This window comes from Engraulis encrasicolus, chromosome 8 (genome assembly GCF_034702125.1).
Source record: "Engraulis encrasicolus isolate BLACKSEA-1 chromosome 8, IST_EnEncr_1.0, whole genome shotgun sequence".
In the NCBI taxonomy this organism is placed as follows: domain Eukaryota; kingdom Metazoa; phylum Chordata; class Actinopteri; order Clupeiformes; family Engraulidae; genus Engraulis; species Engraulis encrasicolus.
The window spans coordinates 28,103,720-28,115,688 of NC_085864.1; the positions used below are offsets into that span (position 1 = coordinate 28,103,720).

General features: G+C 42.4%; 1 protein-coding gene across 2 annotated transcripts; it reads right to left on the reverse strand.

Moving 5' to 3' along the window:
- Nucleotides 1–868: 868 nt before the first annotated feature.
- Nucleotides 869–4,110, reverse strand: aqp11 (aquaporin 11). Of its 2 annotated transcripts, none has more exons than XM_063204399.1 (3): nucleotides 3,616–4,110; nucleotides 2,936–3,052; nucleotides 869–2,308 (listed from the first exon to the last, which is right to left on the reverse strand). In XM_063204399.1, exons 1-3 carry the CDS (start codon nucleotides 3,926–3,928, stop codon nucleotides 2,196–2,198), a joined length of 543 nt encoding a protein of 180 aa, XP_063060469.1. In that variant the 5' UTR covers nucleotides 3,929–4,110; the 3' UTR covers nucleotides 869–2,195. The 2 variants fall into 2 exon arrangements, with proteins under 2 accessions (XP_063060469.1, XP_063060468.1); XM_063204398.1 differs by having other exon boundaries at nucleotides 3,331–4,110.
- Nucleotides 4,111–11,969: the final 7,859 nt, after the last annotated feature.

Genomic DNA, 11,969 nt, shown 5'->3' on the forward strand with positions numbered 1-11,969 from the left:
TGGTGGCCATCAAGTGCTAAAAATTCCCATCCTCAGTCTTCAGCCCCCACCCCTTGCTTGAGGCTGACAACTGCCACAGCTACCTGACCGAACACGAATTAGTACACAAGTGCATGAGGTTTTGGAACTGAGTGTACAAGTTGTTAAACCTCACAGAACAGTACAGCACAGTGTGCTTTGCCACGTGAAGGCCACCCCCTACCCATTGCCAAGATAGGATATCTTGGAGATCTGAGACTTTTCACAGTAACATGTCAATGCACCATGTCTGACCATGGCCTCTTATGAGCTCAGTGGAAATCAAGGTCTTGTGATCCAGATGTGAAAATGTCAATTATCTGAGTGGTTGATACAGTGTTCCTCAGCGGCATATCCGTTACAAATGGCAAAAAAAAAATACTGAAATGTGGACAGTGAACAGTGTCCATTTGCAACCCCAACATGAAGAATTTTAAATGACGCACTGTGTGTGTGAAAGATCCTTTGGCCACACATGTTGACTCTCACACATGTTCACTCCAACTGATGTTTCACAAGGGCCCCACGTACAAGCCAAACATGTTATTTTCATGATTAGTGAACATTTTGTTGAAATAAATGTATACAGGTATGTTTTGCTTGAGGCAAGCCAAGCATAAACATGATCATGAATGCGAGATGAAATGAGTATGTGCAACAGAGTATATAGTGTAAGTCCTCTATCAGTGTGTACCTCATTAGGTAGGTTACAGTGGAATAACTGCTATATTATATATGCAAGACCATGTACTACTGTTATAATTACATCAGTAAGAGTACTACCACTTTATAGACCTCTGTATTTCCAAAGAGCCCCCCACACACACATACACACACCATTGAAGGAGGGTTATAAAAACATGAACTGTTTTATTACAATAAGTACACTTTAAACACTAAACAGAACTATGCTATAGCATGGCACCTTCTGAAACATCTGTAGAATGCCACAAATGATCATGTGACCCTTTGTGCAGCTTCACAACAGCTTGCGTTAGACACTTAGGCATGTAGCCATGTCTATTTTCATGTTCAGACAATAAAGTGTGCCGTTTTTGGCCTGTTAGTAAACCTGCATTGTGCATGGCACGGTCTGACATAAGCTTGCAAGTCTGAGGTGAACTTTGCATCTGTCAATTGTCAAAAAAACTCACAAAACGTCCAAAGGCAACGAGGAAAAACTGTGCTTATAGTTGCATACATTCGCTAAATGCTTAAACTCTCCATACGCCTACATTTGCATACTTATTCAACTACTCTTCATGTGCTTCGATCAAATGGAATGTTAATGTTTCAACTTGTTAGATCAGCTACACGATGAAAAACAAAAAAAGAACAACTTTTAAGGTTTGTAAAAAAGTACATCACAAAAACAGAATAACAAAAAAACAAGCTGAACAATGATTGCACTGTCCTTATAGTCAGTTTTTTTCTGAAATGAACACTTATCTCTACTGGAAATAGCTATAGCAGCTCGTTGTTTCAAAGCAGGCCTACAAAATATTCTTTCCAGATTTTGAACGACTTTTTGGAAGTCTACTTCAGTAAATCACCTAACATGGAATCACCAAAACTTACACCACATAAGTTTTGTTTTGTAATCATGTGCTTGTGTCTAAGGATCTTATTCTTAAATTAAATATAAAACAACTAGTCAGCAAAGCTCTATTAAAGCTATAGCATATTGCTACTTAAAATCATATCTTCACACAAAAACCCTGTTTGGCTCGAGGAAATAAAAGGTTGATGAGGTATGTTATTGCACGCATACACTCGCAAAACAGTATATTGTGGCCCCATAATTACAGACATGGCTCACATATATTTTGAGATGCTCTAGATTTGAACTAGCCTGACAGCCCAGACGATTCATTTTAAATTACATCGTACTCCATAAATGGTCTGATTGCGCTTCTCTGGTGAGGGTTTTCACTCGGTTTTCAGACAACCGGTGTTGCCGTCCAATAAGCGAACACACTTGGAAGCATAATGACATACGTCATGAACGTCAACTGTCAGTGATTGGTCAGAGCTCATTTCAAACCAGAGCTGAGCTCATTCCTCCCACCCAAGTGTTCCAGGGCACTGAGGACCCAGACCTAAAATGAATTACGAAGTCATTTATGTGGTCTGGTAAAACCAGGCTAGGTTTGAACAGTATATGCATGGCGAGATGATCAGTTCTTCTTCTTGTCATCCACACCATTGGAATCCAGGCCATTTTGGTGTGTGCTCTTCCTTGACAGCGAGGGAATGACTTTGTCGTACAGAAGCACAGAGCCAGTCATGCCTGTGGGTAGGAGAGTAAAAGAAAAAAGGAGGTTAGTAGTACACCCAAAATGCACAACGTCAGGAAGACAGACCACTAACCACAAAGCTCATTTCCTTCATGCCTTCATGACTGACACTTGGCAGGCACAACTGCATGGTGCTTCACTTATGTGTATGTATGCCATAGCATAGGGAGACTGGCAGATTCACAACACTAGTGTGTATATATAGCGTAGGGTCGCATTACATTATTATTGTTGTCGATTGAGCAACAGTGGTTCAGGAGGTATAGGAATTACTGGCCCGATTCCATTTATTCCCATTTAGGTCAAGGGGTCATTAACCAAGGCAATGAACCACATACTGTGTTCCCATACTGCCAACAAGTACCTTACTTGACCCGGGCAGTGGCACATGTTAAAGGCTAGTGTGTATCTCTATAAAACTACAACTGTATTGAAGTTTAAGTAATGATACGTGCTCAGTCAATTCAGCAAATAATCTGTATGCACTCTTATGGCTTTTACAGGCACTTTAAGCTATTTGTGGTAATTAGCTCAGTGTTAACTGGCCACACCACTAACAGGCTATTCAGGATATGCATTGCATAGCCTAATACTAGAACTACTTGAAAGGAGCCCCTCACCTAGAACTGGCCCCAACCAGTACACAAGTGAATACTCTGCAAAGGTGTTTCCGCTGCAGGAAAACTGTGTGGAGAAAGCAAGTGCTGGGTTGAACACCGCTCCCGTGGCACTTCCACCTATAGTTAGAAAAACAACACCAAAATTATTTAAAACAACTGTCAACTGACACTGTAAAACAACTGTCAACATCACTATGGCAATGAACCATGCCCTCGCTGTTATGTAGGCTAGACGTAGGCTATTCCAAATGTTATCAACACGGATTAAAGATGGCAAACTATCAGATGGTTGTTGCATAACACAGTGACTAGACTATATGCGCAGCCAAAAACAACCCATTTGAAAATAAAGCAAAGCTCAAGGTCATGCGTGCCAGAAAACACGAGAAACGAACCTGCATACACCAATGTTGTGATAACCAGTGCTATGGCATGGAGTTTGTATTTGTCGGACAGTTCTTGCATATGAGTAGCGGCAGAGTGCACGGCGAAGGCGCATCCAAGCTCAACTGCGGTGGCTTTCAAAAGCGGTGCGTTAATCGGGTTGAAGCATTTAAATCCAAAGAGTTTGTGCCTCACGTGCAAATCAGACAAACCAAGAGCCCACACATACGGCACGACACAGCGTGCCACCGAAGCAGCGACAAACTGGCACAAGATTCGCGCTGCTGCGCATCTACCAGTGATCCTGCTCCGGTAGACGCTTTCAATGGTGCTAGAGGGGTTGCAGATAGCTCCGCGGAATGTCAGTCCGTGCACCACCGAGATGAGGTATGTGAGGGTCAGTCCGATCTGTAAGTCCACTCGGCCCACTTCGCCCAGCAGTTTCAACTCGTGCGTGCAGGAGCATAGCTGCAAGGTCGAAATGATCTCCCACACGTACACAAGGTAATCCGACTTGCCGAGGACTTTAGCTGCAACCCTCCGCATCACCTCGCTCAGTAGAACAATCCCCGCCAGAATGGCCAGGGATATGCCGAGGTCCGCTGCCATTCCCAAGTCCCGCCCGTGGCCACTCTCCTGGTGTTCTGTCCGTGCGTCTCCACGACCGAGAGGAGATGAAACAACTTTTTAATCCCCTCACTCCGGCGACCAGCGCCCACCTACTCTCGAAAGTGCATGCGTGTGCGCTCCGCCCGCTGCGATTCCAGCCCTCCCTCCTGAAGTTGGTAGCTCTCTAGCTCTATGCTTGTGATACGGAAGGGGGTGGTGGCGGTACTTTATCAATGCTTTTGTTAGGAGATAGGAAGTCAACCAGCAGAGGGCAGTCGCGTTCTGGTTACATGTCCGACTAGACACCCCAGTGTGCTGCTGACCTTGGCCTTTACTGTAGGCTACTTTACTCTCCCTTGTAACGCACTCTGGAGACACCCCAGTTTACTGAAGCCACTTCACTTGTGTATGCTTATAGTGGGGAACAACTTTGCAACATTTGAATATTCTACCCACGGAATTTGTGTGCCTGCCAGTGTCGGCTAGCCTGCAAGGAAAAGAGAAAACAAAAACACTGATTAGAATGTTAATTTGGTGGCTTTGAATAAAATACAATGCAATGTTTTTTTGCCGGGCAGGGACCCCTAATGGACACCTTTTCCATTTCCACCTTTACCATTTCCAAGGACACCTTAATAATGCAGCAGCAAATTCACAACTGCCTTAATTGTCATGAGCAGAAGTCTGATGAGGTTTAAAGCTCCACAAGCTCTAGGGCTCACTTGGTTAAGAGGCAATTGCCTCACTGTTATGACTACCCTATCAAAATGAAGGAGAAATAAAACACAAGGTGCACACATCAATAAAAGTAGGTAAAACATATGTACAACTAGAAATGCACTCAGAGAGCCCAGACCTCCGCCAAGGAAGCTGTTTGACGGAACATTTGACTATGTTGCACCCATTGACAGCACAGTATATCACGAAAGTGAATACACCCCTCACAGTTTTGCAGATTTTTGAGTATATCTTTTCATAGGAAAGCATTACAGAAATGTAACTTTGACACAATGATTAGTGACCTTTTAACAACATATTTAACCGCTTAAATTTCTTGTTCACTCAGAAAAAAACAAAATACAGCCATTAATGTTTGAACATATACTCACAAAAGTGAGTACACCCCAGATTAAAATCCGGTAGAGAAGGGGCTATGTTGGCTCGAATCGTCTCGAAATGAAAAGGGATGACAAGGGAGGTCTTCAGTGTGCGTTTCAACCTTTCTTTGCATTGAACTTTTAAATTTTGAGTCTGCATCTGGCTTAAATAGATTGGTGTGAGATTTGAATGCAATCCTATGGAGAATATCATGATCTGCTTCAGTAGTCCCAGTGCATGTTGACATGCATGTTTCTTTTAGGTGTATTTCAGATTGCCAATGTTGACAGCATTCATGCATCCCCAAACCATGTCAGTCCCACTACCATGCTTGGCTTATGAGAGGATACACTTTTTTTGTAAAACTCACTTGTTTACCACCACACATACTTGACACCATCTAAAGCAAATTTGTTTATCTTGTTCTCTTCAGATCACACGACATGGTTCCAGTGATCCATATCCTTGGTCTGTTCATCTCTCTTGAGACCAGGATAAACAAATTTGCTTTAGATGGTGTCAAGCATGTGTGGTGGTAAACAAGTGAGTTTTACAAAAAAGGTGTATCCTCTCATAAGCCAAGCATGGTAGTGGGATTGACATGGTTTGGGGATGCATTAATGCTGTCAACATTGGCAATCTGAAATACACCTAAAAGAAACATACATGTCAACATGCACTGTGACTACTGAAGCAGATCATGATATTCTCCATAGGATTGCATTCAAATCTCACACCAATCTATTTAAGCCAGATGCAGACTCAAAATGTAAAAGTTCAATGCAAAGAAAGGTTGAAACTCACACTGATGACCTCCCTTGTCATCCCTTTTCATTTCGTTTCATTTCGAGACGATTCGAGCCAACATAGCCCCTTCTCTACCGGATTTTAATCTGGGGTGTACTCACTTTTGTGAGTACATGTTCAAACATTAATGGCTGTATTTTGTTTTTTTCTGAGTGAACAAGAAATTTAAGCGATTAAAGATGTTGTTAAAAGGTCACTAATCATTGTGTCAAAGTTAAATTTCTGTAATGCTTTCCTATGAAAAGATATACTCAAAAATCTGCAAAACTGTGAGGGGTGTATTCACTTTCGTGATATACTGTATATGGTTGCACCCATATACTGTCAATGGTTGCACCCTCATTTTTTTCAAGTCTTTTTGCTTTGTTTGCTTTCTTTTTGCTTTTCGAATGTCAAAATTCGCACTATCTCGCAACCGTATAGAATCTTTGAAAAAAATCCTGGATCTGCATTGTGATCCGGATCACCACCAAAATTGCATCACTTGTTCCTTTTGTCATTTCCAATAACACAAAATTCCATCCAAATATGTTGATGGCTTCTTGGGTTATCCTGCTGATAGACATACAAACGGACAGACAAACCAACGCGACCCAAAACATCACCTCCTTGGTGAAGGTAATGAAACCTCTGACTGGCAGAGTTTCGTAAAGTAGAAGTGGGCATACTCTTACAGTTGTAATTACAAGTGGTACATATTACTTGGTCTCTACTTTGTAATATCATGCTAATGGTGTACTTCTATATAACTCTGTTGAATTCTAGCCTATAGATCAGGAGTTGGGAGTCTATTTATTTAGTTCTCAGAGAGCAGTGAAATGACGGAGCAAATATGACAATTTATGGTACTCAGTACAGCACAGAAGATGTCTGAACAGATGAACTGACTTAGTAAGAGCGCAATATGTCATTGTTGTGACAATTACAGTCCTTTATTTGAATAGCCTCTGTAGCCTTTCAATTCATCAAGTTTCTTAGTCTCTATGAGGAGAACAAGTGAAGTGATGTGAGCAATTGTTAACGTTTTAGTTTTAGAACATTTTTCGAGGATGCTCTGGATGCATATTGGAGACCCCACTTTGAGAACCCTAAAACAAGCTAACAAAAACATGAAACATACTTTCCAATGGAGGTACCACGCCTTTGAACTTGATGCCTGATGGGTGCATAGGTTCCAATAGGTGAACTAAGAGCAAGCAAGGGGATCTCCAACACCTTAATGCTGATGCAGTAGTGTACTTTTGCACTGAGGATTATCTTACTGTTACTTAAATACTTTTCACTTAGCAGGGTAGCAGTTAAATGTGTTTTCTAATATGCAATAAAAGTACACTATTGCATCTGCATTGAGGTGTGTGAGGTAGACAGAAACATGAACATGAGACAGAAACATAAACATAAAAAAGCCGGCTTAGTCTCTGATTCTCTCCACACTCAACTGACTGTACACAACCCATCAATGCACAGACCAGTTGAATTTCTCTATGTGCCCTTAATTTCATTTTAGCTACAGCTCATTATTATATCCAGTCAATGCTCCACCACAATTCCTAAATCAACATTTTCAGATTGAATGTCAATCTTGACAAAGTTCATGGTGCGTAAAGGCTGGAAATAAATCAGCCTTGGTAATAAAAGTTACATGGAGTGTACGTTTGTATTTTAGGTCTAAAATTCTCTATCCTATCCTTTAGGCCCATCACAAAATGTTGGACCATTAACTGAAAACGAGTAACATGACTAAGATGATTGTGCTTGTATGGCACAAACTGTTCAGCCTCCTGCCCTCTGGAAAGAGGTACAGGCGCCTCCGTTCCCGTACCACCAGGCTGGCGAGCAGCACAATGCACCAAGCGATCAAGATGCTGAACACTCAACCCACTCTCCCTCCACTGTCAGCCTCTAGCCAGCAAGGCCACTGACAACCCCCCCCCCATCCCCCACCACCACATCTGCGACTGAACATTCCACCTGCACTACTATACTTGTGACTGAACTTTCAACCTGCACTAACTCAAAACATGCACACACACACACACACACACACACACACACACACACACACACACACACACACACACACACACACACACACACACACACACACACACACACACACACACAAGCACACTGCACTTTCTGCACTAAAACCCAAACATACACACACTGACACACACACACACACACACACACACACACACAGACACACGAACACACACACAAGACGCACACCGCACCTTCTACCTGCACTAAACACATACACACACACACACACACACACACACACACACACACACACACACACACACACACACACACACACACACACACACACACACACTGCTGCTGGTGTACTTGACAGACCTTTTTAAATATTTATTTTTCTTCAAAATGCTACTATTACCATGTCAGAACGCTATAAAGGACTTTTTTTAGGAAAAGCACAAAAGCACAACAAATACCTCTTAATGTATGTCCTCTACAAGTCTTCTGTTGTCCAGTCTTGCACTTTAAATGTCTGTATGAGCACTGTCTATGTCCATACTGTCTTAAGTCCATGTATAAGTACTGTCTATGTCTATACTGTCTATGTCCTTACCTAGATTAGTCTATGTCTGTATGGGAAAGCAAGAAATGTAATTTCAAATTCTTTGTATGACCAGTGCATGTAAAGAAATTGACAATAAAACCTACTTGACTTGACTTGACTTGCCAGCAGCCCCTGATAAAGGACTCGGTTGAGTGCGACCAGTTCCACTTTTGCCCAGCAGATGGAGGCATTATCATAGTGTATTTAATTATAGGGTCCCCTCTATATGTGCGCCTTTCTGTGCGGTCCTGCCTATAGCCTATGTAATTGTATGGTCCTCGGTGCGCAAGGAATTGCTATCCAAATTACGCGCGCATCTTTCCACATTTTATAAAATAGTGAGACTTCTGAGTATTGCAGATTGGTGGAAAATATATGCAATATTGAGTAGATCTGGAGTTCCTTCGCTGCGCCTATGGGTCGCTGTAACGGGCTGCTCGGTTCCGCAGCTGTCTTTGCCCACTCTATATGTAACTGACGTCACTTGGATAACGTCATGAGGGCCAAGCCCGTCTGATCAGCAATGAAATTGTTAACTCATTGAATCGTATATGGTTTGGAGCCGCCCTCGCTGCCCTGGTAGCCGCCCTCCCAGTGAGACAGACTGTAGCCCACATCAATAGCCAACTGTCCGCTTTTAGGGGTGACCATTGGCGCATTTGCAGTACGGACAGGGGGCGGGCGTTGCTATGTAGCAGGTTTGACTGCGTCTCACAATAGCGGAGCATTGCTAAGTTTTAGGCAAAGAATAGAGAGCGCTGGGCAGTGCAAGTGGAGTGAATGAATGCGTGCGTGAACGTTAGAAAGGGAATTTCAACTGGGATTTTTTTTGTTCGACGGGGACAAGACGAGGTAAGCATAAGGACTGCACATTCATATCTTCTCCGCCCTACCATAACAGTCACCTGACTTGTCTTTTCTTGGATTTTAACGGCATACTGTCACACGAGCCGCATAGAATTGAACGGGGCTTGCCCGTGTTATGTGGCGAAAGTGCAGCCTTGTATAGCCTTTTATCAAATCAGATTATTTACCCAAGCTTATTAAATGTATGTTACCAGTGTGGAATGGTGTACTATCCGTGGCTATTTTCTCAAGCCTTTTTAAGTCAAGCAACATGGTGAGGGTACCAATAATCATGGTTGGTCGCCGGTAGTGAACACCCAGTAGTCAATTTGCGGCGGTGTGTTCAAGCCTGTCTGACTGACTGACTGTGCCTGTATCATGCATGGTTTTTGATTAGGAGTGATATTTAAGCTGTCAGAGGGTTCGTTATGGATCATTTTAATGTCGAGGAAAGATTCCCAAACCAAATGAATAGCCTATGTTTCTGCCTTGCAGGCTTATCATATTTTATCAATTTCATAGGCTTACTGTGCTTGTCCATTTCAAAACAAAAAACATACATTTTGACACATAATTCTTGATTCCTGGCTCGTATGCAAACCTTTGTCTTCGTGCAGTCAGGTTGTAGCTGCTGGAAATTAATGGGTATTTGGGTTTCTGCCGTATGTATATGTTGCACCTGACCTGACCAATCAAAGGCATGCATGTTGTAACAGAAAGGAAAAAATACATCCATAAGTTGTGTATGATTCCCCAAAGTGTTCATCCATGCGCGTTTCAGCCTTGGACTACCGCCGCGAATGTAGTCCTCTGCCCCGTGGAATAGGTGCGCTCGTGGGAGGTTGTCATGCCTCAAAAATGGGGTGGCTCATGCTTGCCTGGCCATCCCATGACACGGTCCTGAAGTTATGGGACGTCAACCACCAGGATGCGTTACGCATTAGTAATGTGCGTTTTTCACGTGCCAAGAATAGCATTGGCTCGGTCTTGATACACTTGAGGTTTGTGACATTTTTTCTCGTTCAGTTTATAAAGGGTTGTCGTTTTCCCCTGCCAATAGCACATCCTTCAAGCTGCGTCCATTTTCAGAGAAGTTGTTACTATTATTGTAGAAATGGCATTTAGTGCTATAGAAAGATAAAGAAACGACTCGGAAGCGCAAGCTGCTGTGTTCAAATGATTATTCATGGTAGAGTTGGCTGTTCTGACAGTAGGCCTACAGCGACCATACAAGGCATCTCCTGGCAATGCTTCTTCTTACTTACAATTTGGCGAAGTAGACGAGAAGGGTCCAGCTGCAGTAAAACAGTTCCACCCCTAATGCAAGCACGCCCATGGGCGTTCCCGGCATTTGCCGTATTGGCCAATCGTGAAGGGATACTGCATGATGTCATTTTCAAGGCCATTTCCGGATGAAGGCTCCATGTTTTCAAAGATATCCCGTGCAAATTGTTATCTTCCAGAGAAACGTTTCACTGAACATTCCACTGACATAATATTCTCAACAATTTATGTAAGAAAGTGAGATAAATCACACGTTTTCTAATCCCAATATGTATTTTGCTTTGTCTTCCCGTACCTCGGACATTGTAGCCTACTGTTTAGAACTCGTGTCGCTATGCACAGATTTGTCATAACGTATCAGGTCGCCAAAATGCTTTGATTTCAACACAACGTTGACACATTGACAGTAAATACTGTATATATTGCCTAAATATATACTGTCAATGCGTTGGCATTACCTCACTAGCTGTGTGTATCGAGGTCACTGTTAACACTGGGTAGGCTATGATTATACCACAGATTTATCCTTTCCAGGATATTAACACACCCCGACAAATAATAATTAAAAAACCCTTTTAGGCGAGGTTGTTCACTTGGTAAGACATGATATAGGCTACTTAGAAAAGTTGTACGATGTACATCAGCCACACATTCCCGACTTTTTGAAGTAGGCCTAATGAGTGTCACCTCACCACAGTTATGTGGCCAGCTTGAAAAGAGCAGATGAAGGGTTCAGATGCAAACCCCCCTAAGTGCCTTTTCAGTAAATAATCTTAATTCATTAATATTTAATACAAAGCTATCAAAATTGCATACTTTTTTATTTGATCTATGTAATATAACTATTTATATGTATTATCAAGTAGGCCTACATGAATGTAAACCAAACCAACAACTGGGTTCTCTAAAGTGCAGGTCTTCAGAAATGGAGTTAGGGGGTTTTGCATCTGAACTCTTCAGATATTAATGAAAAAATATGAAATAGTATTTAAAATAGCAATAGGCTATTTGTTTGTTTTATTGGAGAAAACGATTTCTTCATTACCATAGGCCTACCATACTCCATGTCTGTCTATGATTTAGGAGTGACCACACCATTGAAGCTTACCTCTTTATCCAGGAGAGGTTCCAGATTGGCCTGTCTTAATTCAAAGGCCATCAGAAAACAGAGAAAAATTTTCCTACCATCATAACCAGTGTTTGTGCATACATAATCAGGGCCGCTGACAGCTTTGGCTTTGCCCAGGACAAAGTCATCTGAAAGGGCCCCCCACTCAATACAGACTACATACAATGTAATGAGGACCCATTCCTGGACCCCTCGTCTCACTGGGCCCAGGTCAACGGACCCATTTGTCCCCCCTGTCAGCTTCCCTGCATGTAGGCCACATACATTGCTGAAAGAAGTGAACGAGA

Coding starts and splice junctions, on each gene's coding strand:
- aqp11 (XM_063204398.1), bottom strand. CDS start 3,928: ATGGCAGCGGACCTCGGCATATCCCTGGCCATTCTGGCGGGGATTGTT. Junction 3,053..3,330: donor CACAACATTGGTGTATGCAG/GTTCGTTTCTCG, acceptor TTCTAACTATAG/GTGGAAGTGCCACGGGAGCG. Junction 2,309..2,935: donor CTGGTTGGGGCCAGTTCTAG/GTGAGGGGCTCC, acceptor TCCTACCCACAG/GCATGACTGGCTCTGTGCTT.